The sequence below is a fragment of the Mugil cephalus genome, chromosome 4 (assembly GCF_022458985.1).
Source record: "Mugil cephalus isolate CIBA_MC_2020 chromosome 4, CIBA_Mcephalus_1.1, whole genome shotgun sequence".
In the NCBI taxonomy this organism is placed as follows: Eukaryota; Metazoa; Chordata; class Actinopteri; order Mugiliformes; family Mugilidae; genus Mugil; species Mugil cephalus.
Genome location: NC_061773.1, coordinates 17,153,145 through 17,177,779, shown reverse-complemented (window position 1 = coordinate 17,177,779; position 24,635 = coordinate 17,153,145). Strand labels below are relative to the sequence as shown.

At 41.1% G+C, this 24,635-nt stretch overlaps 1 protein-coding gene across 11 annotated transcripts in view; it reads left to right on the top strand.

Annotated features, from left to right (window-relative positions):
* Window positions 1-24,635, top strand: part of ptprt (protein tyrosine phosphatase receptor type T) — a 304,538-nt gene that overhangs the window by 230,019 nt on the left and 49,884 nt on the right. For all 11 annotated transcript variants that reach the window (XM_047583117.1, XM_047583114.1, XM_047583115.1 and 8 more), the window contains 5 exons: window positions 16-170; window positions 5,713-5,793; window positions 6,611-6,646; window positions 20,339-20,431; window positions 21,583-21,692. In XM_047583117.1, the coding sequence (XP_047439073.1) occupies window positions 16-170; window positions 5,713-5,793; window positions 6,611-6,646; window positions 20,339-20,431; window positions 21,583-21,692 (475 nt within the window). The remainder of the gene's footprint in view (window positions 1-15; window positions 171-5,712; window positions 5,794-6,610; window positions 6,647-20,338; window positions 20,432-21,582; window positions 21,693-24,635) is intronic.

Genomic DNA, 24,635 nt, shown 5'->3' with positions numbered 1-24,635 from the left:
TTCCCACCACTGTAGGAAGCTGGCGAAGAAGCAGAAGGAAACGGCCAGCAGCTCCACCCAGCAGAGGGAGATGGGTCCGGTAACGACGGCCGATAAGAGCACCACGAAGGTCAGCACCCTGCACAAGGATGACCCCTTCTCCACCTCCAACCAGGACCTCAACGGGTTCAGTAAGTCAAAACCCTCTGCGGCTCCGTAGCCTGAATGTCTGTCCGAAATACACCAACCGTAGCCGGCACCATCATAGAGGTCAACTGGAGAATGAGCTCCGATTTAATCTCTTAATATCGAACAAAAGAAACAGAACATATCTATGAAAAATTGCCGCGTTGAGGGAGGGCAGAAAAAAACTTTAATAAATTTTGCAGTAAGTTGACTTTTATTCTATGGTGTAATGTTTAATTTGGCCTTGTCTCCACACATATACTGCACTAGGTCTCTGTGTCATTAATCATTTTGTCACATTCATTTATTCAAATAGTGGACATCTCATTTTGTAATATAACTCTCCATATGGTCATCTTTCCCCAATATCAGCAGCGTGTCGGGCTGCTTCGCTGGCTTCCATCTTACTTAGAACTGCTCTAATCATTTTCAGCTCTGTTTTTTTCTTCTTCTTTTCTGTAACACAAAATTGTCATGAAAAGAGGGAAGCACAGCTCCTGTGTGCACATTACACATGGCTTCAAATGCAATCTCGAACCTGAAAGTTAACCGGCCTGCACTCGGGGAGCCATATTACCATCTCTCCATAAAATGATGTGTGTGTGCGTCCGCGGCTATATGTGTGCCCGGCGTAATTAGACGGGACCTCTCAGGAGGGCCTCTTTTTTTTTTCTCTCTCTCTTGAAAATGTCAAGCTGGCCTTTTGGGAGTGCTTGGCCGCTGAAAGCCAGGGGTGCCGGAGAGGGACTAAGTAGCAAGCTAATGCTGGCTGTAATTGCCTGCACTCTTCCTCTAACTGTCCACGCTGCAGTTCTGACGTGCAATAATGTTTTTGAATTGGAAACACTTACAGCTGACCACTTTTATCGGGACCTTACGTACCAATCTGATAAAGCTGGGACACTTTAAACTGTGACATGTTATTTGCTTTCACACTGAACTGACCGTTTGTGGGCATTTGCAAAAATTAGAAGAGCTGCCTTCTTGGCCTTCAGTCTCCGATGAACTTGGACATTTCCTTTCTTCTGCGTGAACTTCACTGCAACTTTGAATAGTCTAGGAATGGCAGCTTGAGAGTCTGAGGATATGTGTTAGAGGCAGTAGCTATCTTCAGGATAAAGAAATGGTTATTTTATGAGTGTTTTTTTATTTTTATTTATTTTATTTTATTTTTTTAGCTCCCAGGCAGAACTGACTAGACCTTGCTTCAGTTTTATTTGCTTATGGCCCTTGGAACGATAATAGAAAATCAGAAGAGACCTCCTTCAGAGTAAGCAATGAAGATTATGTTTGGTAACGTGCACTATAGAAAGCAAATGGGGCAGTTGAACCCAGTTGTGACAGCATCTATTTTATATTTTGACACTGAGATCGTGAGGCGGTGATTAGTATAGTTAAACCCCGCAGGTCTGTTCAATGGTGGTGGCAGTGAGAATGCTGGAGATCTAGACGGGAGCTGGTGAGGTTGTTCTGGGCCCTGAATGTGATGAGCGGAGGTTAACTGAAAACTGAAATGGCATCAGAGGAGAACACATGGAAGGTTTGGCAGCGATAAAATGACTGTCTGATTGAGACAGAATCTGAATGGATAGGCTGGAAACTCGCACTGTCATCGGATCAGGGAAGTGGGTAAAGAGAGACAGATGAACAGAAGGACCTCATGAGCTGAGTTTCCTGCCTTTAATTCAGTTTTATTTATATAGCGCCAATTACAATATAAATTGTCTCAAGACAAATTGTCTCTTTTCAGAACTTGGCCTGAAGCCCCCAGAACATGCACTAAGGCGAAGAAACTTTGAGCAGAACCGAGCTTATATGGAGGGACACATTTGGTTGAGCAGGAGGAATGAGATAAACATGTGACTTAAGTGTACATGTAGACTTCAATCGTGATACAAGTATAATATATAGCTGATGGAAAAAGAGATGGGGACAGGGACAAACATCTATCAACATGCTATGCAGTAGGATAGGGAGAAGAAATTAGAGGATAGGCGCGAGAGCAAAGTAAGTAGAGAACAGGTGCTCAGTGCATCATCCCCCAGCAGCCTAGGCCTATAGCTGCATAACACATGGGTCTACTGAGCCAGCCCTGACTATAAGCTTTATCCAAAAAGAAAAAAGTTAACTGTAACCTAAAAGTAGCGAGGGTGTCTACCTCCCGAACCGAAAATAGAGTTGGTTGTGCAGCAGAGAAACTTTTCTACTTTGTGAAACTCCAGGATTTCCATAGGTTTCACATATGAGATATCATCCCATAAAAATGCATTGAGATTTATTTGCTTTGCCAGTCTCTCCATAGGATTGAGCTGTCAGGTTTACCAAAGAAATTGTCAGTTTTTAGTCTCTCTTTTTTTTTTTTTTTTTTTTTTTTTTATTTATTTCACAGTGGGTCTAATATCACATGGATATTTGGAAAAGTAACAAAGCCAACACACTCACACAAACACTCACAGCCACCGATCCTGGCTCCGTCCTAATGAAACAGAGAAAAACGCTGACACAAGGTGGGGGACCCAGTAATATTTGCGCAAATGGACCCTCGCAGGGCAAATAACCTTTTTGTGTTATTGAATTCGTGTCCAGTCACCAGCTATCTTCACAGGACACTGCAGTCAGAGCGAAATTGGTCTGGTATGCGGGTGCACTCCTTGCCGTATTAAAGCTGGGCTTCTTTTTGCGGTGCATTAGCATACGGCGCCAGAGCACATGAGACGAGGGGGATTTTATCACCGAAGAGGAGAAAACATGTTGTGTTTGGGGGTATTAGGAGAGCAGAGCAAAAGGGCGAGATGAAGACAGACGGTGGAGGAAAGAGAGGACAATGGAGGGAGGAGAAGGTAAAACTTAAATCAAGCGCAGCAATGGAATTACAAGAAAACAGTGCAAACACAATCTGTATAAGAATTAGACAAAGGAGGAGTGGATCATTTTCACATCTGAAAATTATCATCACATTCATTTTCAAGACAAAACTCCTGATTGAGATTTGCTGGAGTCTGCCACCATTTTATTTTACAAACATTTCACAAACCTTTCCAGGAAAGTAAAAGGCAATGTTAGAGCAGCCTTGTGCAACTGGTGACCAAACATTTTATTTGGCCCAAAGAAAATCTTTGATGCATTAGTTATGGGATGTATTATTTCTCAGTCATCTTTGCACTTAGATTTTCAGAATAGGTTAGCAATTTGGTTGTCCAAAAGATGCATTAAGTAGTAGGCAGAAATTATGACTACTATATAAGACAAAGCAAAGTGGCTGCACAGTTTGAGTAACCCCAACCAAATCTCGCTAAGAAATAACCAGAGTATACTACTCAAATGGAAATGCATTTGGGAAAAGGAAGGAAGAAAAGTGCCGAAGGAGAAGCAGCAGGAAAGTATCATTTTGGAAGCTTTTTCATTCATGGTCATTAACTTGGACCATCAAAAACTACACGACAAATGATGAACACACTCATGCAAAAAATTAGATTGCGTAATTTTAAGTGTCACCATAAAATCGCATAGATGAATGACACTCACACTTTAAGGTGAGCAGTCACAGTCGCACACATGCGCCATCTACCTGCAGGTCCTGCAGATAAATGTGTGCAGGCTAGCTGTGATATCTAATGTGTGGATTATTGAACAGGCTTAGCTAGCATATAATATGTCACAGTGAGTCCCCCAGCGGACCCCCTAGGTTTCATCTTATTGTGTGTGTACGTGCCTGTGTCTGTCCTACATATCATTTATTTAAAGACCCCTAGCAGTGTCTGTGTGTCTGCAAGAGATAGTGTGTGTCTTCAAGGGCGTAGTAGCCATCCGTCACTGTTTAAGCAAGCAAGCTCTCATTGCGAATTACATTTGTAAGCAATGGTCTTCTATACTTTATTTTATTTTATTTATTTATTTTTTGGTTGATTTTGATTTTGGTTGACTTCAGCACAGGAAGTTAGTTGGTTAAAGCTGACCCCCAAAATAAATCCATTGCAATACTTTTTTTACCCTTTGCAAGTGCAAATATGTTCCCCCTCAAGTTGGAGCCCTTTATTACCAGTGAATGCAAGATGTCATTTTTTCATTTTCATTTGTTGGTACTTAGGTAACCAAACATGTTTGAAAGTACCAGGTTAAATTAGTACCACATTGTTAAATTAATAAATCTAATTAACTGGTTCCTTTTTCCTGCAGCAAAGGTGGAAAATCATTCCATATCAACAACATTATGTTGACTATGAGTATATTTTACATTTCTATAGCCCAGGAAGGGGAATTTAGACCAAAATATATATAAGTAAATGTTTAATAAAATACTTTTGCAATATCTCAAAACCTTTTTTGTTGTTCTGTTCTGGGCTCCATGTCATGTGAGACATCTTCAGATTTTTCTCTGTCCATGAATGGTTTGATAAACATGCTGTGTAGTTTAAAACTACACAGCATCAAAACACCAAATTCACCAATTCAGGTGGTTGTAAAGTTTTTACCAAGTGGCATTTTCTTCTGATACTTTGACAAAATTGTCATAAACTGTCAACACAGTAGGTGACGCATTGATGATAGTCATCCTTGAAATGCTGCTGTTGCTGTTCCCCACATTCAAGTTTGACCTTTTATATAGTGTTAATTTTTCTCTTTCTGATAGCATGTGGCATAACATCAGGAAGGAAACAGTAACAAACTGTTGTTTAGCTTTTTTTTTTTTTGTGAAAAACCTGCATGTAATAATTTTAAGCTCTGGGAAATTACTTTTCTGATAAGAGATCTCATACTGTAATTAATTTGGCTTAACTACTAACTGCCAGGCTAGCTGAGTTAGCAGGGCCTATAAAGTATGAGCAACCCTGCTATTATTCCACAAAATTGAATTTGCTTGTGTCCACTTTAGCGTGTAATGATTGAGGTTTAAATAGCTGCCGTAAAACGCTTAGATTTCATTCTCTATATTTTTTCCGCTCTCTGTTCCTCACCATTGGTCGACATGGTTTACTTTCACCTTCATTCTTCATACGAGTCGTTAAATCAGTTGCATGTATTGACCAACATTGAGAGCATGTCAGTTTTAAGTGCATGCTCATTGGGCCAGAACAACTTTTATGCTTCAAAATTCAATATTTGTAGCATTGATGGTGCCATTAGTGTTATTGGATTGTTCCTCTTGCTGTTAAATATTGAGTATTGATCTGCTTTTGCAAATGTTTTCATTGTTAATTGTGTCCTGTGATGATTGATTGTTGTTTTTGTTTTTTTTAGAGGAGGTCACTGAGCTAACCTTATTTTGTTTTGTTTTTCTCCTGGGATTTCTACTTCATGTCCTTCACCTGATGTCCCTGTTGCCCTCGTTTCATTCCCCGCTTCCCCTGTCCTCCTTTTCATCCCTATTCCTCAAATTCCTTTGTGCTTCCTCTGCTTGTTTTCCCTCCTAACATCCTTTCCTCATCCTTCGTGTCTCCCATTCCCTTTTCTTGCCTCCTCGTTCACCTCCTCTCCTCCGTTTGTGTTGTTTTCTCATCCTCTCCTTCACCTTCTTTTCACCCCGTCTCCCTCCTGTCCCTACCTCAGCCTCGCCCTCCCCCTGCTCCTTCTCTGTTCAGGGAAGCAAGACGCTGCAGAGCAAATCCCTGCTGAATTCCTACTACTCAGGTAAACACTCAAACACACATAACCCTTGAAGGTGCTCAAAGGCACCATGCAACATTTTTCTGTTATTGTGAGAGGTAAGTTGACAGTCATGAGGGAAACGCAGTCATCGGCACAAACTGGTGTGCCTCAGGGCAGATAATTGGAGCTTCTACTTTTTGCTATTTACATTGTAAATTTACTTAAATTGTCTGGTGGTGATTGAGACCAAGATTTAGACAAACTAATCCAACAGCTCTCTTTTGTTGAAACATGTTTGTTTCAACTTACCCATTTCCTAAAAATACTGTAGATCAAGGGGAGGCAGGTGAAGCAGTTCTTCACCTGGCATTATGAGAAGTAATAATGACAAAATAAAAGAAGTTATGTTTGTCAATTGGTCTGGACTATAAATGTAACTAATCTGTGATTGTAGTCATTTTGATCATTTTTATAGTCAAAATTGCTGAGTTTAGGCCTTTCCTGTTCAAACACAGGGAGAGGCAGGAGTTGAGGCAGTGACGAGCTAAGCCTCACCTCAAATTACGCAGCTCCTCAAGCGTTTGTACAAACTTTAATCACATGTCCTAACTTCCCATTATCTCGATATGTGTTTCACGTATGTGTGTAAGATTTTATGTCTAAGCTTAAAGAATTCTCAAATCTGGGGTATTAGTGAAAACAGGAAATGGTAATGGAAGATCTTCTGTTGATCAGTTTGTGTTAAAAAATGGTCCAAATAATTAGAATACAAAGCATTCAGGTCAAGATTTGCCACAACATTTGACTGTCTTCAGTTTCTCACTGCCCTTTTGTGTTTCACTTTGTGTTGTGCGTACAGTTTCCAAAGAGCCAGTTCCTGCCACAACTTCAATAGGTGAGAAAAACCGTTTCATCTCTTAATGAGGTTCTTTTTTCTATTTGTGTCTCAGCTTTCACTTGAGGCCTGACTAATATTTGGACATCAGCCAAATGTGTGTGTATGTGACAGCCAGCGCACAATGTCAGGAACAGACGTGGAGGGCAGTATACTTAAAATGCACGCACGCCAGCCGCCACACTGTTTACACATGGGCAGAATGAACTGTCAAAATTATTTTCCCCTACCTTCATTCTGTCTTTTTCTCTCGCGCTCTCCCCCCTTCTGTTGGCCAGATTGGCCGTTTCTTTGCCAAGAAGTTTGGCTCTGGCCCCTGCCAATGTGTGACATGTGTGTGGCCAGTCTTTAAACGAGTAAACCAATTCACATGTTCTCACGCACGCAGGTGTGTAGAGACACGTGTCCGCCGGTCGCCTTTTAGAGGAGAGTCTCTGTTTTATGTGGTAATAGTCATCAGTCAGCTGCTCGCTCTTCATCTCCTTGCCACACCTCCTTCTCACCAATCATCCTCTCTTTACTTGCTTCTTTATTTTTTTGCTCTTTTCTTTAATGTGTTCGTCTTCCGTTATTTTGGTATCATTTTCAGTATATCCCTCCCACGGTTTACTGTATTTTTTATTTACTTTCTCCGTCCATTGCGTACAACGAACATTCTTTTGATTTCTTCAAATGTTCTTTCCTCTCCTCCCTTCTCCTGTCCTCTCCTCCCTTCTCCTCTCCTCTCCTCTCCTCTCCTCTCCTCTCCTCTCCTCTCCTCTCCTCTCTAGGTAGTAAAAAGTATCAAACCTCTTCTAAAACATTGTTGTTAATCAGTTGAATCTCTGTCATTCCTGCTGCGGCCATGCGTTATCTGCCGAGATGAGATGATATAGCCTGGAGCACAGGCATACATTCAAAGAAACAGTGACAGATCACTGTTATAGACGTTCACTCTGTGACTCATCTGCTCTGAAATAACAGACTGTTCACAGTAAAGTGGACCAAGTGGCCAAAAGAAAAAGAAGGTTGGACAAAAATGAAAACCTAGCCGTAGCTTCAAGCAGGCTCACATTTTTGTACACTAATTTACTGCAGTCCACACAGTCGGCTACACAGGTTTCTGTGCCGTTTGCCGATGCACGTCAAGGCATGATGAAGCAGAATGCAAAAAGATGCTTGAGCAATTCGGGCAGTGGCACAAATTCCCTGCCATACATCTTCATGGAATGACGTTAGTGTTTTGTGGAGCCATCTGTTCATAGTACAAATAGACCAAAAACCCAGAGATGTAAAACTAAACCTTGAACATTGCTGTCAAGTATCCTGCTACTAGCAAACACGCACTGTAAGCGGTGGAACACATGCAGGGTAGAAATGTAGGAATAGAATGAAGTAGAATATTTCACCCACTGTTGTAGATCTACTAGCCATCTTTTTGTCCTTCCGTCATTTGTAAATCCATCTTTTTGAACCCTACTCGATCCATCATCTGTCCATCTCTGCCTCTACACTGCCTCACGTCATTCCTCACCCTCTGTCTATCCAGTCACACCTCCATTTTCTATTAAATCATTTCTCCGTTCACACTCCTTTCTGTTTATTTCATTGGCTCCTCCTGTTCCATTTGTACCTTTTCTTTGCACCTATCCATCATCGTCCCACCCTTCATCTGTTGCCCCACAGTCTCTCCACCTACGTCTTCAGCTTATTCAACTTGCCCCAACTTTTTGCTTCATTTATCACCATTGTAGACAATCCATCATTCATTCCTCCTTCTTCATCTGTCAGGCTGTACATCCAACCATCCATTAATCCATTAATCCTGCCATTGTTCACTTGTTCATTTCCTCCTGTGTTTTGATCCCTCCACCCTTTCCTCTATCTATTCACATTTTTGTATCTGTTTCTTCATTGTTTAATATAGTCTGAATTTGAGCCATCCATCCATCCGTCCATTCATATTCATAGTAAAGCAGCAGTGCTGGGTGCTGTTTGCACATCATGCTGAGCTTTGCAATTATGTTATTGATTGAAGCAGTGAATTACTGTATGGAGGGTCTACAAATTGACCACTAAGCCCATTTGCAGCCCCATCATTACTATCATTATCTAAGGCCGAAGAAAAAAAGCCAAATAAACAGAATGTGCAATGGGAAAAGCAAGTGATTTATGGAGAAATAAAATGAAGAAGTTAAGAAAAATGCAGCAAAAATAGTCGTTTTTGTTGATGCTGATGGGTTTAACACGAATCATCCCTTCCAAACTAAATATGAATATGAAAGTTTAAGAGGATAGCAGAGCTGAATTGCATCTGATAAGTTCTGACTGCCGTGGTCAGACTGCTATCCTTTCACTAACCTAAACATGAGTACATTTAGTTGTTGAGTTGGTTAATTCTTTTCAATCTGATACTTAAGTAGCCCGGCTAGCTTACTAATCACAGTAAAGAAGACGTAACTATTCCCTCTATGGATATGCTCATAAATTTAAAGAACAAACAGAAATGCCTCTGTTTTGCCTCAAGGCAGGAAAGCAAATTTGAGATCCACAGGCTAACAAACCATTTGCACAGGAACGAAACAACAATTAGCAAACCTCCGTCACGATGAGGATTCAACAGACAGCGAACAGAGCAGAGAAATATCCTCTAGAGTGGATACTGTGGAAATAATTATCCTCCTATCTTAAATATTTGTTGTTCAAACCTTTCTTAAAATAAATAAATAAATAAATAACTAAATAAATAAAGGCTTCACTACTTTACCTGTGTAACCTCCTAAGACCTTGCGTCCTCATATGGCGACATTAAGTTTTAGGTTTTATCGCAGCTTATTCTGCTTCATTTAAACCCATTGTCCTCGTTGGTGGCCAATATTTCTAGTTTGATATGACTCACAAACTGAGCAAGTTTTATCGATACAACTTTGTTTGGTTTTGCTCAGCCATGTTCAGGTATTAAAATAAACTGTTTTGTATTTTGTCACACATTGACATTGATGTAATATAAAAAATGAAATAATCCCAGTGTCCACATTTAAGGACATTGTTTTCTTTCAAAAACTGACTTTCTGTTGAAAGAGGATGCTTGGTTTTTATACGTCTTAGGTCCTACTGGTCCCAAATACCTTGGAGAAGCATGCGTACCAAATAAAAGCTCAGATCTCAAGAGGTTAACACTAACACTTAATGGTTTGGAGTTGAGTCCATTTGTGGTTCATCATTTCGAGTTGGCCTCCAAAGCTGGCCAAATTTCACCGTTGAATAAATGGATGGAAATCATTTAATCACCTGAAAGTAAGAGTCCAACATTTAAGCACGTTCCAAAACGTTTCAGGCTTTTGAAACGGGATAATGGTACCAGGAGCCTGAATGGTGCCAGCAAGGATCGTTTTTCAATAGCTCGAAGGGAGAGAGAGAGGGAGAGCCAAGAGAGACAGAAAGTTATTAAGCTGACTGTAAAAGAGACATCCAGATTGAAGGATCAAAGAGAGGGAGAAGAAGAAGCTTGGGCAAATCCAGTACGCAAGGCAGAGCTGGGTTTAGCTGGGTTTGTGTATGTGTATGTGCATGTGCGCTTTAATATGCATGCGTGTGTGTGTTTAACCATCTGTAAAGCTTTCTCCTTAGCTCAGGTGTTTTGTTGGCTGTGGAAATGCCAATTCCAACACACATACACTCGCGCATGCTTTCCCTCACACAAAATCCTGCCTCAACACATGCATTATACACAGCACACACAAGCGTACGAAAATGCGCTTTCCCGAAGACAAGGACACATCAGAAAGTTACAAACACACTCACAAATATCCATATGGATATACACCCAGCGCAGTGTTAACACTGATGCGCCTTAAATCCCGCGGATCAGTGGAAAGCCATCGCAGCATAGCGTGCATTTCATGTGCAAACACGTTTTCCTCTAAAAATCAATTTTGCCGACACTGATGTATGTTAAAAGGTTACGCAACACTGTTCTCCGTCAGTTCACAAAGCAAGCGTCAGCCTTTTGTGCCCCGCCAAGGACAGTCCTCCAGTGCAGCTTGCACAGAAGTCGCGTTTTCCCTGAATCAATGATCAAGAGCTTTTTTTTTTCTCTTTCTTTTTTTTTGTGGTTAATTACGTACACAAAGTGACACAAATAAGGAGACACACACAAGGACGAGACACGAACAAAAAGCAAAACTATGTCTGTAACTAAAATTCTCATTTGTGCATTAAAAAGTAAAACAATCAGGCAAATTAAACCAAGAAAGCATTCAAATTCGATTTACTTGTAATTCTGAAACCCTCATATTTGCCTAAATGGCGTAAATCAGGACTGATTATGCGTGTCTCAAAAGAACTGTGAAGTCACTGAGGACCCAGATACCACTGGGAACTGACTTAACCGCCCATAGGGTGGAAATGTGGTTTTGGTCTTGGTAAATTCTATAGCAGTAGGATTTATTGGAACAGTTGACCAGCCTCATTGTTCCATGACATGTGTTATTTTATTCTCCCAGGAAAGGGTCCTGAGGTCAAATATGAACCCTGAAACTGAGTTTAGAGCCACATTCTTCCAGGTTAAGTAAAGTTTTTTGAAATGTTTCTGTCATTGAAAAGGGCTAGTAGATTCATGTGAAGGACACTATTTGTGAACACGAAAGATACGTGGTGAAAGGAGGCTGAGCAGACCAACATAATAAAAAAAAAAAAAAAACTGAATCCTTGATTTTTATTTTTTATATTTTACTGAAGAAAGGAATTCTGTCCCTGCCGGAAGACCTCTGTGATGTGACATTTTGCCTCTTTTTATGTGTCTTTTGGTGGATATTTTGAAGCTGCAATTCAAACACTTTACAGTTGTAGTGCTGCACAGTGAACGGAGAAGAAGGTGGTCCACAGCTAGTATCTGCAGAGAGAACATGTAATTTCTATCCACAGCCCTACTTGTATTGGAAGTAGTTTTTCCACAGCATTACTGAAGGGCAATTATTTTCCCCAGTGTAGTTTAGCATTAGGCTGCATGTAAGGTGATTATGGCTAATGGTAGTCATTTTGTTTGGCCATAATGTGGCACTGCTGGGTAATTGAAGGTGAGTGCAGGGTTGAGAGATAGTAATTTTTAACCTTTATGTTCTCAGGGAAGATTGAGTCTCTGTGCTCCTTTCCAGCCATGTCTCGACTGCCTGCTTTCACATCCTATATTCAAGTCTTGTGGTTTCTTGGTCATGTTTGCTTTGACAAGTCTGCGTCAGTCTGCGTGTCCCCTGGTCTTTTACTAGCTGTCTCAGCCTGTCGGTTGGACTAATATAGCTATATTAAACCGTCATCAAAGGTAGTGGTCCTTCTTTGTCGTAGTTATTGACATTGTCGAGGTTAAGGGTGTGGAACAGTCCTGGTTAAAAGTAATGCTGACTATCAGTTTAAAGTGGACATGTCAAACAAAATGAACTGCGGCCATTCATCCATCCATTCATCCACTATGTGTTAACATGGAATTGCACAGAATTGGCACACCACTTCAGGCACATTCTGCAGTTTCCTCCCAGTGTATTTGTTCTTAATAATATCTTTATTAATTTCTTGATGAAGAGGCTCCTCTCCACATGGGGTTCCTCAGGAGACAAGAAAAAGAAAGAGAGAAAGAAAGAAACAATAAAAGCACAAAGACCAGTAAAAATTACCTGAACTAGCAATCGAAAACAACGAAACATCACATAGCAGGGTAGGCCATACATGCAAACCATTAAAAAATAAAAGATAATCTGGATACAAAAAGGGGGCACAGACATCTTTAAAATCCCGTGTTCGTGTACAGTACAGAAGTAGCCTGCTGACTTCAATCTATCAGATCCTTCACCACTATTGTCGCCAGTCTGCTAACAATATACAGCATTTCAAGAAGGAGGATCAGACCTAATAAAAGGCCTCCATTTTTAGCTCATGGTTTTGCAGTAATGGTTTGGTTTGGTTCGGTTCCCTGTGGGGATTCAGATCATGGCAAAGCCTCACCTATGCGAAGAACACCAGATTCATTTTTAATTATAAAAATGACGATAACACTAGATTCAATTAACTTCCACATTATTAACATTATTCTTTGCCTTCACATTACTAAACAAACTAATATATTCATTTTCTGTAACCACTTGTCCTCTGGAGGGTCACGGGGGAGGGCTGGAGCCTATCCTAGCTGTTAATACATTTTATCTTAATTAAAAAAGAAATGCTACTCTGAATACAAATAAAATGGATATATTCAAATAATAATAAAAAAAAAAAATCTTTAAATTGTTGTGTCGCTGTTTGTGTCATGGACTGCTTATTATCTTTTTTTTTTTTTTTTTAAATGTCGTTACCCCCCAGTCAGCACTTCACTTATATACACAATATCAAGAGAAATTAATGATTTCGGTCACATTGTATGAATGTAAGAGTTTTTCCACTCCAGCATTCAAACAGTCTGCTTCGTTTGGTTTATTTGGAAGCGTTTTAGCACAGTAATAGTTCGTAATCGAGAGGAGGGCTTCTTTGTCCAGACCTAAATGAAGTCTGGAGAGGTTTGTTGGTTGTGAGAATGTCGTCCATCCACTCCAGAAGCTGTTACATATCTTGTTTTGTTGTGGCATCTGAGGGCAGTCAGTTGTCGTTGGGAAGTGAAGCGGTGTTTTGCTAAATGTCACTTTTAAGAGCAAATACCAATCTTGCACAGGACGCTCTTCCACCATGGACTTTCGTGCTCTCAGCCCTCAAACCGCTGTCCGGCATGTGGGGTTAACGTTCTCACGTGGTTCAGATGTTTAGAACGGCAAAAGTAAATACTGGATGATAAAAAGACATAAAATCCTGTTTATTTCAGCAGTAAAACAGACATCCACCCGTATGTATCGCATATTATTTTAATCCCTAACGTCTCTGTTAATTATCTTCACGCGTCAGGCAGGAGTCAGAGATACTAACGTACCGAGCAGCTCGAGGCAAGCAGTGCCTCCACAGCCATTAAGGATGTGGAGTTAATCCTTTCTTTCTCAGCGCAGAGATATAGGGGGAGGTTTTTATCTGCCTGCCCACCAGTCTCTCTCACTCTCTGGTCCTAACTTGCGAGATAAGGCTCAATTTTTGTTAAATAAGAAACTCTTCTGTGAAGCTGATTTGTCTGTCTGGTGCGCAGCTGCTTGGCGACTTCACAGACCACTCATGCACAAACAAACACCCACCTACACACACTCGGAGATCTCTGTTTCGACTGCGGTGCCCGCAAGTTACAGAGGGAGAGCTGTTTCATGCACGGGCACACACTTGTAGCATTTTACACATCCACATGGACGGCAGTGCACTCACACACACACACACACAGTAGGCTCGTCTGTGAGTCAGTGATTTCTTTCCTCGTGTCATGAGATGGGAGGTGAAATGAGGCAAACCGCTGGGATACTGTCTAGACCAGTTGATCTCAGTGACCCTCAGTTCCGATATATATTCTGCCGGCTCTCTGTCTCTTCCTCCACTTATCCTTTGTGTCAGTTCAGCTCTCACTCTCTCTCTTTTTTTTTTTGTCTTCACTGCCTCCCCTTGGACTATTGTTCTGTCTTTCATTCCATCTGTCATTTCTTTTGTCTTTGAAGTTTGAAGACAGAACATTTCAAAGTAATGAAGAACCTGATGTACACGAGAAATTCACCATTGTTTCGCTCCCATTTTTTTTTGCTTCCTCGTTCTTTTGTTGTTCTTCAGACTCATTGTTTGTCTGCTGTGCTCCATTTATATTCTTTCTCACTCATAACTCATCTCCAGTGCCATCTATTTTTTACTACTACAATAACAGATTCCTGCCTCTTCTTATCACTTTAAGCTCAATCCTTCTCTGTCTTTCATCGAGTAAAAAACAACACCAATAATATCATGTGCCTCGAAGTGGTAAATAGGTATAGGTAAGTTTTTATTCTTGTGCGTTAAGTTACGGTGACCGGCAGACCCCTTCGCAGACAGGGCGCGGAGACTGGTGCCATAACTGACGTGCACCTCCCCAGAAATGTAACTACGCGACCCAGAGCGCAAGAGCTGCGATTGGTCCGCTTGGCTGTTGGGTGTTTCTGCTTTAGTATTTCAGGCTGCTTCTCCATCTCCGCAATTTCCGAACTGACAGTTTCTGATAGGATCAACAACACATGGAGGAATGGTTCAGGAAAAGCTAACTGAGGAGGTTCAGTGATACAAACATTCGTAGGACTCATGTTTGGCGAAATTTCAGCAAACGTTTCAGCCGCCACTGTTGAAAGTGAAGCAGGAAGTAGAAACAAAAATTTACCCGAGCAGGGTTACAGTACAGGTAATGGCTGTGGACCAACTGTGGACCAGTGCACAAGTATAAATGCCTGCGTTAGGGACATCCAGTATTCTAAATGCGCCCTTTACCTGCAACCTTCTTTTGGAGTTGCTCTGCTCAGAATTCATTATTCCCCAGGAATGCCAAGCAAATCAAATAGTTTGGGTGGGCTTTATGTGGTGTTGGACAAAAGACAACAGTAGCGTAGCTGTTTTAGTCAGTAAGAGTCAGCTTGCAAACAGTTAACGTTGATCAATGCTTTTGTCGAGAAGGTCACAAAATACGTTGCTCAGATTGGTGGTAAGATGCTCCAGTTGCGTGAACCAGTTGAAACCATCAATACGTGCGTCGTAAATGCCAATATCTCTACACCAAGCTTGGTAAATCCTGCGATTAGTGGTTTTGCACAAATACCTAAAACACATGCAATCTAAGATCACTTTCATTTGTACATAATGAAGCTAGATGCATTATAGCTGCACAAATAGACAAGCTGGTTAAATGCAAATCCCTGAAAATCCATACACGTCATATATTCTTGAGAAGCCATTATGATATGGTGGTAATAAAAGACAAGACGCTACAGTGGTTCTGAAAAGTCTGATACCGTTCAGAACCTTTGTAGTTTGTGTCATATGCTGCGCATTGTGCATGCAAAATAAGGAGAGGTCAGTCTGAAAGACTTAAGATTGGTTTGGAGATACATGTGAGCAGCCTTTTATTGTTCCGTATATCTTTTGTGTACCGGCAGACGTTGCTATTCTCAAGGATCTTCTTTATTCATTTTCCACTCTTTTGTCTGTTGATTTCCATCCGCATCACCTTCATTCTCTTGATTTACCATTCTTTGCCTCCTCCCCTGTATAACAACTCAGCCGCAATTGTATTTCCCATATCTTATGCTAGTGGCTTACGGTTCCGCTACAGGCTGTAATGTGTTTTAAAATGTCTGAGCGATTTTTCATCCATACCGAAGAGAATTTCACTCTTCAGCCTGGCTCCGCGGCTGTGAAATGAAGTTGGACTTGACCTTGTGCTTCGTAGAAAGACAGAAAGAGAAAGATGAACTTACCAGTCTCAAACTTCCACTTTTTTATTTTTACTTGCTGCTTAGATTTCTGTCTCCGAGCAGCTTGAGTGTATCCACTTCTCGCACCTTTAAGGTTGGAGGCTTTGCAGAATGTTTACAAAGACATGGCTGATACAAACGATAACTTCCTCAAGTTAGATGTGTTAAGTTTCATGTACATTAGAATATGGTCAGGGATAAATGTCTGGTGACAGTTATAACACTGCATATTTATCCTCACTGTTGTTAGGAGCAACAGTTCATTTCCTGCCATGTAGTTCATCCAAGTATGTAGATGGAAGTGATCACACTTAATAGCGTGTGGCATAATTTCACTTTCAATTATTGTTTGACTGTTGGGGAAGTAATTACTGAGTGAGCTCGTGTGCTGGTTGTTACGTACTGGAAAATATTTAAAGCAGATTTAGATGATCTTCCACTCTGAGTACAGATGCCCAGTTGTCACTTTTGAATATAACTGTCAGTAACATTGTTTGTAGGATTACACCATGGCTACGTGGCTCTGACAGATACGTAAGAATACGTTTTTGTACGATCCAGAAATCCAGGTAGAGAGGCCAACACACTGGTGATGTAGACGGAGTTAACGTAGTGATACTCTGAGTAGAAGTCATCCATAACTGAGTCTTAATAAAGTCACAGGGTGGGAGGAGAGAACTTTATATAGCACACTGCCAAGCATGAAGGACTGCATTAACATACACACTCACCAACAGTGTAAATGGCCTTCATACACACACGCACACACACAAAAACTCCCAACACGCACTTCCCTCTTTCACTCTCTAAATCAATGCCTCCCTCTTACAATGTCAGCGCACGCTAGCCATGCACGCTCAACGCACTCCTCCTGTTTCTGTGTCAGACACACACACACAAACACACACACCTTTGTGCCTGTGGGGTCAATAAATCTCCCCATTAGCATTGAGATGTCTTCATCATAGTCACTGTTGTGGAGCTACCACTATGACTCCATTTCATGCCTGGCTTAATGCATATTTGACCTTGGTGGGCTTAACACACACACACACACACACACACACACACACACACACATACACACCTACACATGTATTAGTGTAGGCAAAAACATACGCACATCCACGTACACATGCAAACCTGTGTTCAAACACGCTTAAAACACACCTGTGACCTTGGAGGCAGCTGCCGGGAGCCATGGGAATCCTTCAGTAACAAAGGAAGTCTCTGTGCTTTGATATCAGTGTGTTTATGCGGTTATACAAACAACGCTCTGTTGTATTTTTGTACAATCCTGTTTATTCTTTTGCTCATTTCATGTCCGACACGTCAATGTGAACAAGATGCTGAACTCAAAATTGCCCCCAATGGTCAAGCGCTAGAGACGGCACGACTTCAGATTTTCAGATACCTCTCCACTTCTACCTTTAATTCACCATGCGTCTACAGTCTCCTAATGCGGGTGTACCTACATACATACATTTCTAATCTCACCCGTTCTGGCAAACCTCAAAAATGAACTCATGCTTCACAGTGGAGGTAGGCAACACTGAATAGCCACTGATGACTTCACTCAAAAAAAAACACAGTAGAAACTTACAGTTGGCAGCAATGAAGTCGATATTCGTGACCTGAATACATGCTGAGAACAGACAGCTTGTGCACTACATACTGTTTGCTGCAGATATGTATAGCCTGTATGAAAAATGCTGTGTATCCCTGAAGCCTTCTCAGTGTACAGTAGCTAAAAGTCTTATGACTTTGACAATGAAATTCACCAGCAAATTGTTGATTTGCAGCCTCCTTCTCTCTGATACTGCAGGACGTTTGGTGAAGTTGTTAACTGAAATTAGTTGTAGAAAGGAATTGGACCGTTCCTCTACTAATGTTAGCGAATGTCTTACAGTGAAGTATTTGCACAGACTTGCTGAACCACTGCTAGTTTGTTGCAATGGCCCACTGGACTCCTCACTTGTCTTCTCTGAGATGTCCATGTTGTTGTTATCATGTGATCAGTGACTACTTGTGTGTATCTGTGCATGTGTGAATAACGAAACCAAACTGTAATTGGTGGTTTAAAACGCCACATAAATGCATCCATTTTTGGTTCATGAACATGAAGGTTTATGTGTAAACGTGTAGTGAGTGGGCCATGATTTAAGCTGACTGAACTAAGAGGAACTGCAAACACACGGTCGATATTGCAAAGAAAGTGAAGGCAAATAAAACAATACAAGGTGGAAAAGGTGTTGAAATAAAGCCAGGCATTCATACTTTATCTTTGAAAATGTCACTGACTTCGCCAAATGCTTTTGGCAAGCAAGGAAATCAGAAACAAGTATGGTTTCCAGCTCAGTCTGAGTGTAAACCTGACTTTTATCGAGAAAATATTAACCAACTGAGGATCGAGCCAAGGCAAAGATGTAATAAATTAGCTAAAGAAAGCCCTTACGTCTTTGACTTCAGGCGACCCAGGCTAGAGGAAGTGGCATTCATAGAATTAATATTTATACGCAAATATGTAGCGTAGAAAACATCAAGGCTGCTGCAGATGTTTGGAATATTTACTATGTTTTTCCAATAATAGTTCAACTGAAGCATTTCTGTTTTTATGCCGATGTTAACCCTTTAAGACTAGAACATTCGCCTGCGCATAAAACAAAGAAGCTCGGGGTATTTGAATTACTGTAACTCACCGATGGACAAAATTCAGTGTGTGGCTGAAGACTGGGAATTAATTAATTATGTCGCACCACTGCTGTCGGCTGCAGGTTGGGGGAAGAGAGAGTTGTTTGGAGGAGTTTGTTGGTAAAATCGAAGTTAGTAGGTAATTTCTCTGTTGTTTTCAAGTAGTTTTTTTGACCAAACTAATTTGTAGTAAGCAGAAGATTGGATCGTACATAAGTCTGTATGAGAAAGTGGGATAAGAAAAAGTATTCTTCAGTTATAAGTTAAATTGGAGGAATTCTCAACTGTTCTGGAGAGACGGTGTACGGCAGGAAAGTCAAGTTCGGTTCTGATTCAGTGAGCAGACAGTTTGTTTGTCCTGCCCTTTCCTCACCTCTACTTTTTTCCTCCTCTCTTTACGCCTGTCTTTCCATCACCTTTCCCCCCACCTGTCTCCAGTCCTGTTCTCTTCTGAACTCCCACCCTCTCTCATTTGCTCTGTCTTTCACTCCTCATCAGAGTGCTGTATTTGCCACTTGTTGCAATATTCTTTCTTTGTCCTTTCTATCAACACCCCTTCTTCATTTCCATCATTTTCTGTTATAGTCTCATGTTTATTTATTTTATTCTTTTACTCTTTTACGACTTCCCTCTTTTGCACACAACAGGATTTGTCAGCTGTTTTGAATCACTCACTGTAAGCCCTTTAGCTATACGTGCCTTGCTGTTTCATTCCTTTTTCCTTTGTTCAGACCACACGCACACACGCATTCACACACACCCACAGCTGCGGCGTGACCCATGTGGCCGGCTCATTCTTCATTTGTTAGGGGAAGCCGGTGGTTGGACTGGCTCATGGAGAAACCACTTTGGGCCGCTAATGAATGTACTGCCATCATTAGCATGCAAATGGCTCTATTAAGAAAACATAGAGTCGTGCAGTTTTATATTACAACTCTTTTCCTTCAAACACACAACACACACACACACACACACACACTAATTTCAGTTGGGCTGCAGGTCTGGCTGGTTGTCAGGAGCCACTGAGCACAATGACACTTTATTAAAAACACAATGAGAAGATTAAAACATTAACTAGTTTCGCGACTCAAATCAGCTTCTTCCGACTACAATTTATTCTCCTTTTAATGCTCATTGTTCATTTCACGCCGTCGTCCTCTTTTATCCCTCCCTTCTTTCCATTTCTTTTGTTATGCCGTGCTTGCTGTTTTGTCTTTCCCTATCCACTTGATTACAGAAGCACATTTAAAAACATCTATGTTGGGTACTATATATGAGTGTGCCCATGATTACAAGCTTCTTTGGCAATACTCTTTGAAACTTCACAGTAATGGATGTGCATCAGTAGTCTTCTGATCCCTCCGTGTATTCCTCCATCTGTCCTGACTAATGGAGCGCATACACTCACCCAATCAATCTGTTTGTCCCTTAATTGAAGGAGAGATATTCCAATTAACTGTCCTGCCGCCATCCAGGGGTGTCTACCTTTAATCGCTTGTCATCAATAACCAATCTTCTCTCGCCTACAGTGTGCACCTACAGTATGTGCAGTGTGCAGATTGAGCAAGTATGCATGTGGGTGGTGGAAGCTGTTATTGTCATACGCTAACATCTGTCTCCTTCTCTCCATCTTCATTAACAGACAGTAGCCAGCCTTCACTTGCCCAGCCGTCTCTGACCCTCCAGAGTTTTCCCTATGGAGGCTGCGAGTCGGTGGAGCTCTCCTACCAGAGCGGTATGTACACACAATCAGTTGTTCAGGTCTGCCACTTAGGTAGCTAGTTAGCTAGTCAGTCAATTAGTTAGCTCACTAGTAAGCTAATTAGCGGTGGAGTCAGTTAGGGAAGTAATGTGGTTAGATAATGAGTGAATCTGTTAGTTATTCATTTTGTTACTTAGCCAGTTGGGAAAGTGGGACAGAAATTAGTTAGCTTACCTTAGAAAGTGAGCTCACTAGCAAGCTTAGCTAGCTATTCGACTTAGCTTGCTAATGATGATCTAATGGTAGCTATATTGTCGGTCAGCCACATACATATTTGTTTGGTCAATTAGTTAACCAATAGTTAGATAGTTTACATTGGGTGATGTGAGTGTCACTTAGATAGGTAGCTAGCTAAATAATTCTTCATTATAATAATTTAAGGGGAGGGGATAATTAAATTACAAGTACACTTAGGGTACGAGGAAGAGTTTTTAGTTTTCCTGTTTGTGAGATGAAGTTTTTTTTCTATTTTTGTACACAAAATATTAGTAGTATTTGTAGTAGCTAAGTGGCCAGTCAGACTGAGTGATGGTCAATTAGTTAAATGGCTAAATAGGTTTTCAGTGGGACAATTAGTTGGCATAGTAGCCAGTTTGTTTTTCACTTACTCAGTCTAATAATCAGCTAATTATTTATAATTGCGCCTCACATTAAAGAGCCCTAAGACGAGGCTGAAGTTGATTTGTAACTTTTGTATTATTGTTCCCATATTGATTCACTACCAGGACTCACAGGACATGTTTGCAGTGCTTCTGAGCCAATGCTCCAAATGTCACTTGTACATATTCACACATTTAACTACTTTGGAACCAAGTCAGGTTTCTGTTTAAAGACAGCAGAGGAAGCTGTTAGCTCGGTGGAAGATCGGTTGGTTGGAGAAAGACAGTCAGTTTGTCACTTTGATTAAATCTTCAGCATTGAGCTTGAGTTGGTCATGTGGCGTAACGGGGGGGATCATCACATGAAAAACGGATTAGAAATGCAATGTTTAACATCCTGCCATCAAGCCATCCATCCACCCACCCAGTCTCCTTCCCACACACTTATTATTCCTCCCTTCTTGAAAATTAATTCCATGTCTCTATCTCTCCCCCTCTCTCTCTCAAATGTCTCTGGTCCTGCAGGTCAGTTCCAGGCAGGCCAGTTTCAACCAGCTATTCGAGTTGCGGACCTCCTCCAACACATCACCCAGATGAAATGTGGACAGGGTTACGGTTTTAAGGAGGAATATGAGGTGAATACGCACACAGTGAGAAATATAACGAGAACAACAGCACGATAGAAATCACTCTTTAAATGGACGACATTACAACCTGCTATTAGTAAGAAGGCCAAAGGTCTATAGCTGCAGGACCTAGATAATAGGTTGACCCCAGAATGTACAGTATGAATATATCTGTTGGTAATATGTGAGCTAAAGAGAGAGAAGGATTTTCTGTTATAATAAGAAACATATATATATGTACATCACCACCCTAGGCTGTACCTTGTCTGCAGACTATTCTTGCCTTTTGTTATATCTGCAAAGCAAGATATGCTTCAGCTGCCCCCGTGACCTCCCATAGAATTTAGCTGCAGGTATGCTGTCCACTTTTGCTCTGAGGTCAGCGATCAGTCAGCTGCATGTGTTAGTGTCTCAGAATGGAAACCTGGAAACTGGAAGGTTTCCTCGTTTTGCCTGTTTACAGTAAAAGATCCAAGAAATTGCTTGGAATCTTGATAATTAGATTCCTTTATTTTTTGCAAACATGCTATTGTAGTCCCCATAGTCCCCTGTTGTTACTGCTGAGTTGTGCAATGTGTGTGTTTGTGTGGGAAAGCGAGAGGCTGCGGGATTGAATTTGATTTTATGAGATAGGGCGACTTATCAATTATTAACTCTTCACCTCATCAATATTAATGATCAGACAAACAAACAGGCGGACTAAAATAAACTTTCTGCGTCGTACTTTTCGTCCTCCCCAGTTTCACTTTGTTTTTCTTTCTTTGTTCTCGTTTCTTTTTTTGTTCACCCCTAATATAGCTACTTTTTCTTCTCTCTTCATTTGCAAATATCGTCCTCTATTTTTCTTTTGTCTCACTCACCCATGTTGCTCTTCCCATTTCCCTTCCCCAGAACCCTTCACTTGGCCTCTCATTCTTTGCTCTGCTTTAATCTCCCTTCTTTTCTTTACGCCTTTTGTTTTTCTGCATTGTATTATATTCAGATTTCCCTTATTATTGTTTTCTGCTCTTTTCTGTTTTGATGTACATTTTTTTTTTTAGCACAGATTGTTTATCACATACAGACCTTCTCATAATCATTTTTATCCATCCACCGTAGGCTAATTCTGCGTCCAAATCCCCGTTCCCCCTCTTTCATTCATGTATTCCTCCACCAAACCACCCGTCTTTCCCGTCTGCCACTTTATTCTTCCTTCATTTGCTTTGTCTCTGTGGCTGAAAATGAATCTAAGAAAAGGCCACGGGAAGACTCCTGTTTTTCCCCGTCTCCTTCAACCTCCCATTCTCATGAGAATGAATATTTTCTATTACAGACTCTGCATGCGTGTTGAAAATTGTCCCTTCGTGATACCGTACGTTATATTTTCATTTGCTTCCTGTCATTTTGGTTTAAACCCACTGATACGTTTCAGGGGAGAGCAAATGTGATTTATTCCCGAGTGTAGTGCAGGCCTTTGTGTGCGTATGTGTGCGTGTGAGAGAGCGAAAGACACACACAGAGACAGTGGAGCTTTATTTATAGTGCTGGCAGCTACCACCTGTCACTAAGAGTAACTGATAAAACACATATCTGTTCACTGGACAATATACAGAGCTGAGGTAGTGCATCCAGACTTGCTTCCTCTCTACTTGTTTGTGTAACTCATTCAGCGCTTCAGTCATTTCCAGGGGTTTACATTAATATTCTGAGACAAATTTGCACTTCCCCAGTTGCTACAAATTGAAACTTTTTTTTAGTTTTAAGGATATTAATGAGGTACCTATGTCATCGTAACTTGGTTTGGTCCAACCCTTCAACTCCCTTATAGACTTTCTTCTTCTATCGGACCATGCCTATAAGCCAGCGAGCATTTAGGGCTTATAGCAAATTATGTTTGTGAGAGGAGCCTAATGAACCCAGAAGTTCCATGTTTCGCTTCAGCTCCCTGTACACACGCGTTACGCAAACAAAACATATATTCTCGTGCGTGTCTGCCTATTAATAGTGTGTTTATAGATGGATCCTCATATTCTTTACAGTCTGATTAGGGAACAAAGCGTCTGGGGTGAGGTGTCGGCCCGTTTTGGATGAGTGTGTGTGTGCCTGTGTGTGTGTGTATGTGTGTGTCCATTCACCGCCACACCCCATATGGTGTCTTCTTGTCCCCGTCTCAATGTGTGATGTGACCTGCGGTGTTGAAACCCATTAACCCCACTAACGGCAGCTACTCTGTCAACATTTTGTTCCCTGGTGGCATTTCACTTTTTATATTGCACGTCATATAAACCCTGCAACCATGAAGTTTTGTGGAGAGTCGTAATATGTGAAATAAATAAATAAATACATCTGCGGAGTGTATTAGTTCTCCCGTTTCCACTGTCTTCCGACACACCTTTTGCCATCGGACAATATTTGATATTTAGTTGAGCTTCTATACTCTATATTTCAGACAAACTTGCAGTGATCCCCAAATTCTTTTGTCTAGTCGTGACGTTTTAAATGGAAGTATTTAAGTCCAGCGAGCGACGGAGGCGTTTCACAACACAATGCATTTACACACACACTCCCAGGGCCGTACGCCACTGTAAAAGAATCCATTTTCCGCGCGACCGAGCAATAAGTTTAGGTGTCTGTCTTTCTGTCACATTGCATTTGTGTAGTATAGCACTGTGCGCATGTGTGTGTGTGTGTGTGTGTATGTAAGTGTTTGTATGTAGGTCATATCACTGTCAAAGTGAAAGCTGTTGTCTGGTCTTCTTAAGCCCTTAATGTAGTCAAAAAGGCCAGCACACTTGTCTCTATAGGGAGGTGTGTGTGTGTGTGTGTGTGTGTGTGTGTGTGTGTGTGTGTGTGTGTGTGTGTGTGTGTGTGTGTGTGTGTGTGTGTGTGTGTGTGTTTGTTTGACCTCAGTGTGTTACAAGGGTTCTTCTAAAGTAGTTCAGTGTCCATATGGCAACCTTTGAGAGTTGGGGT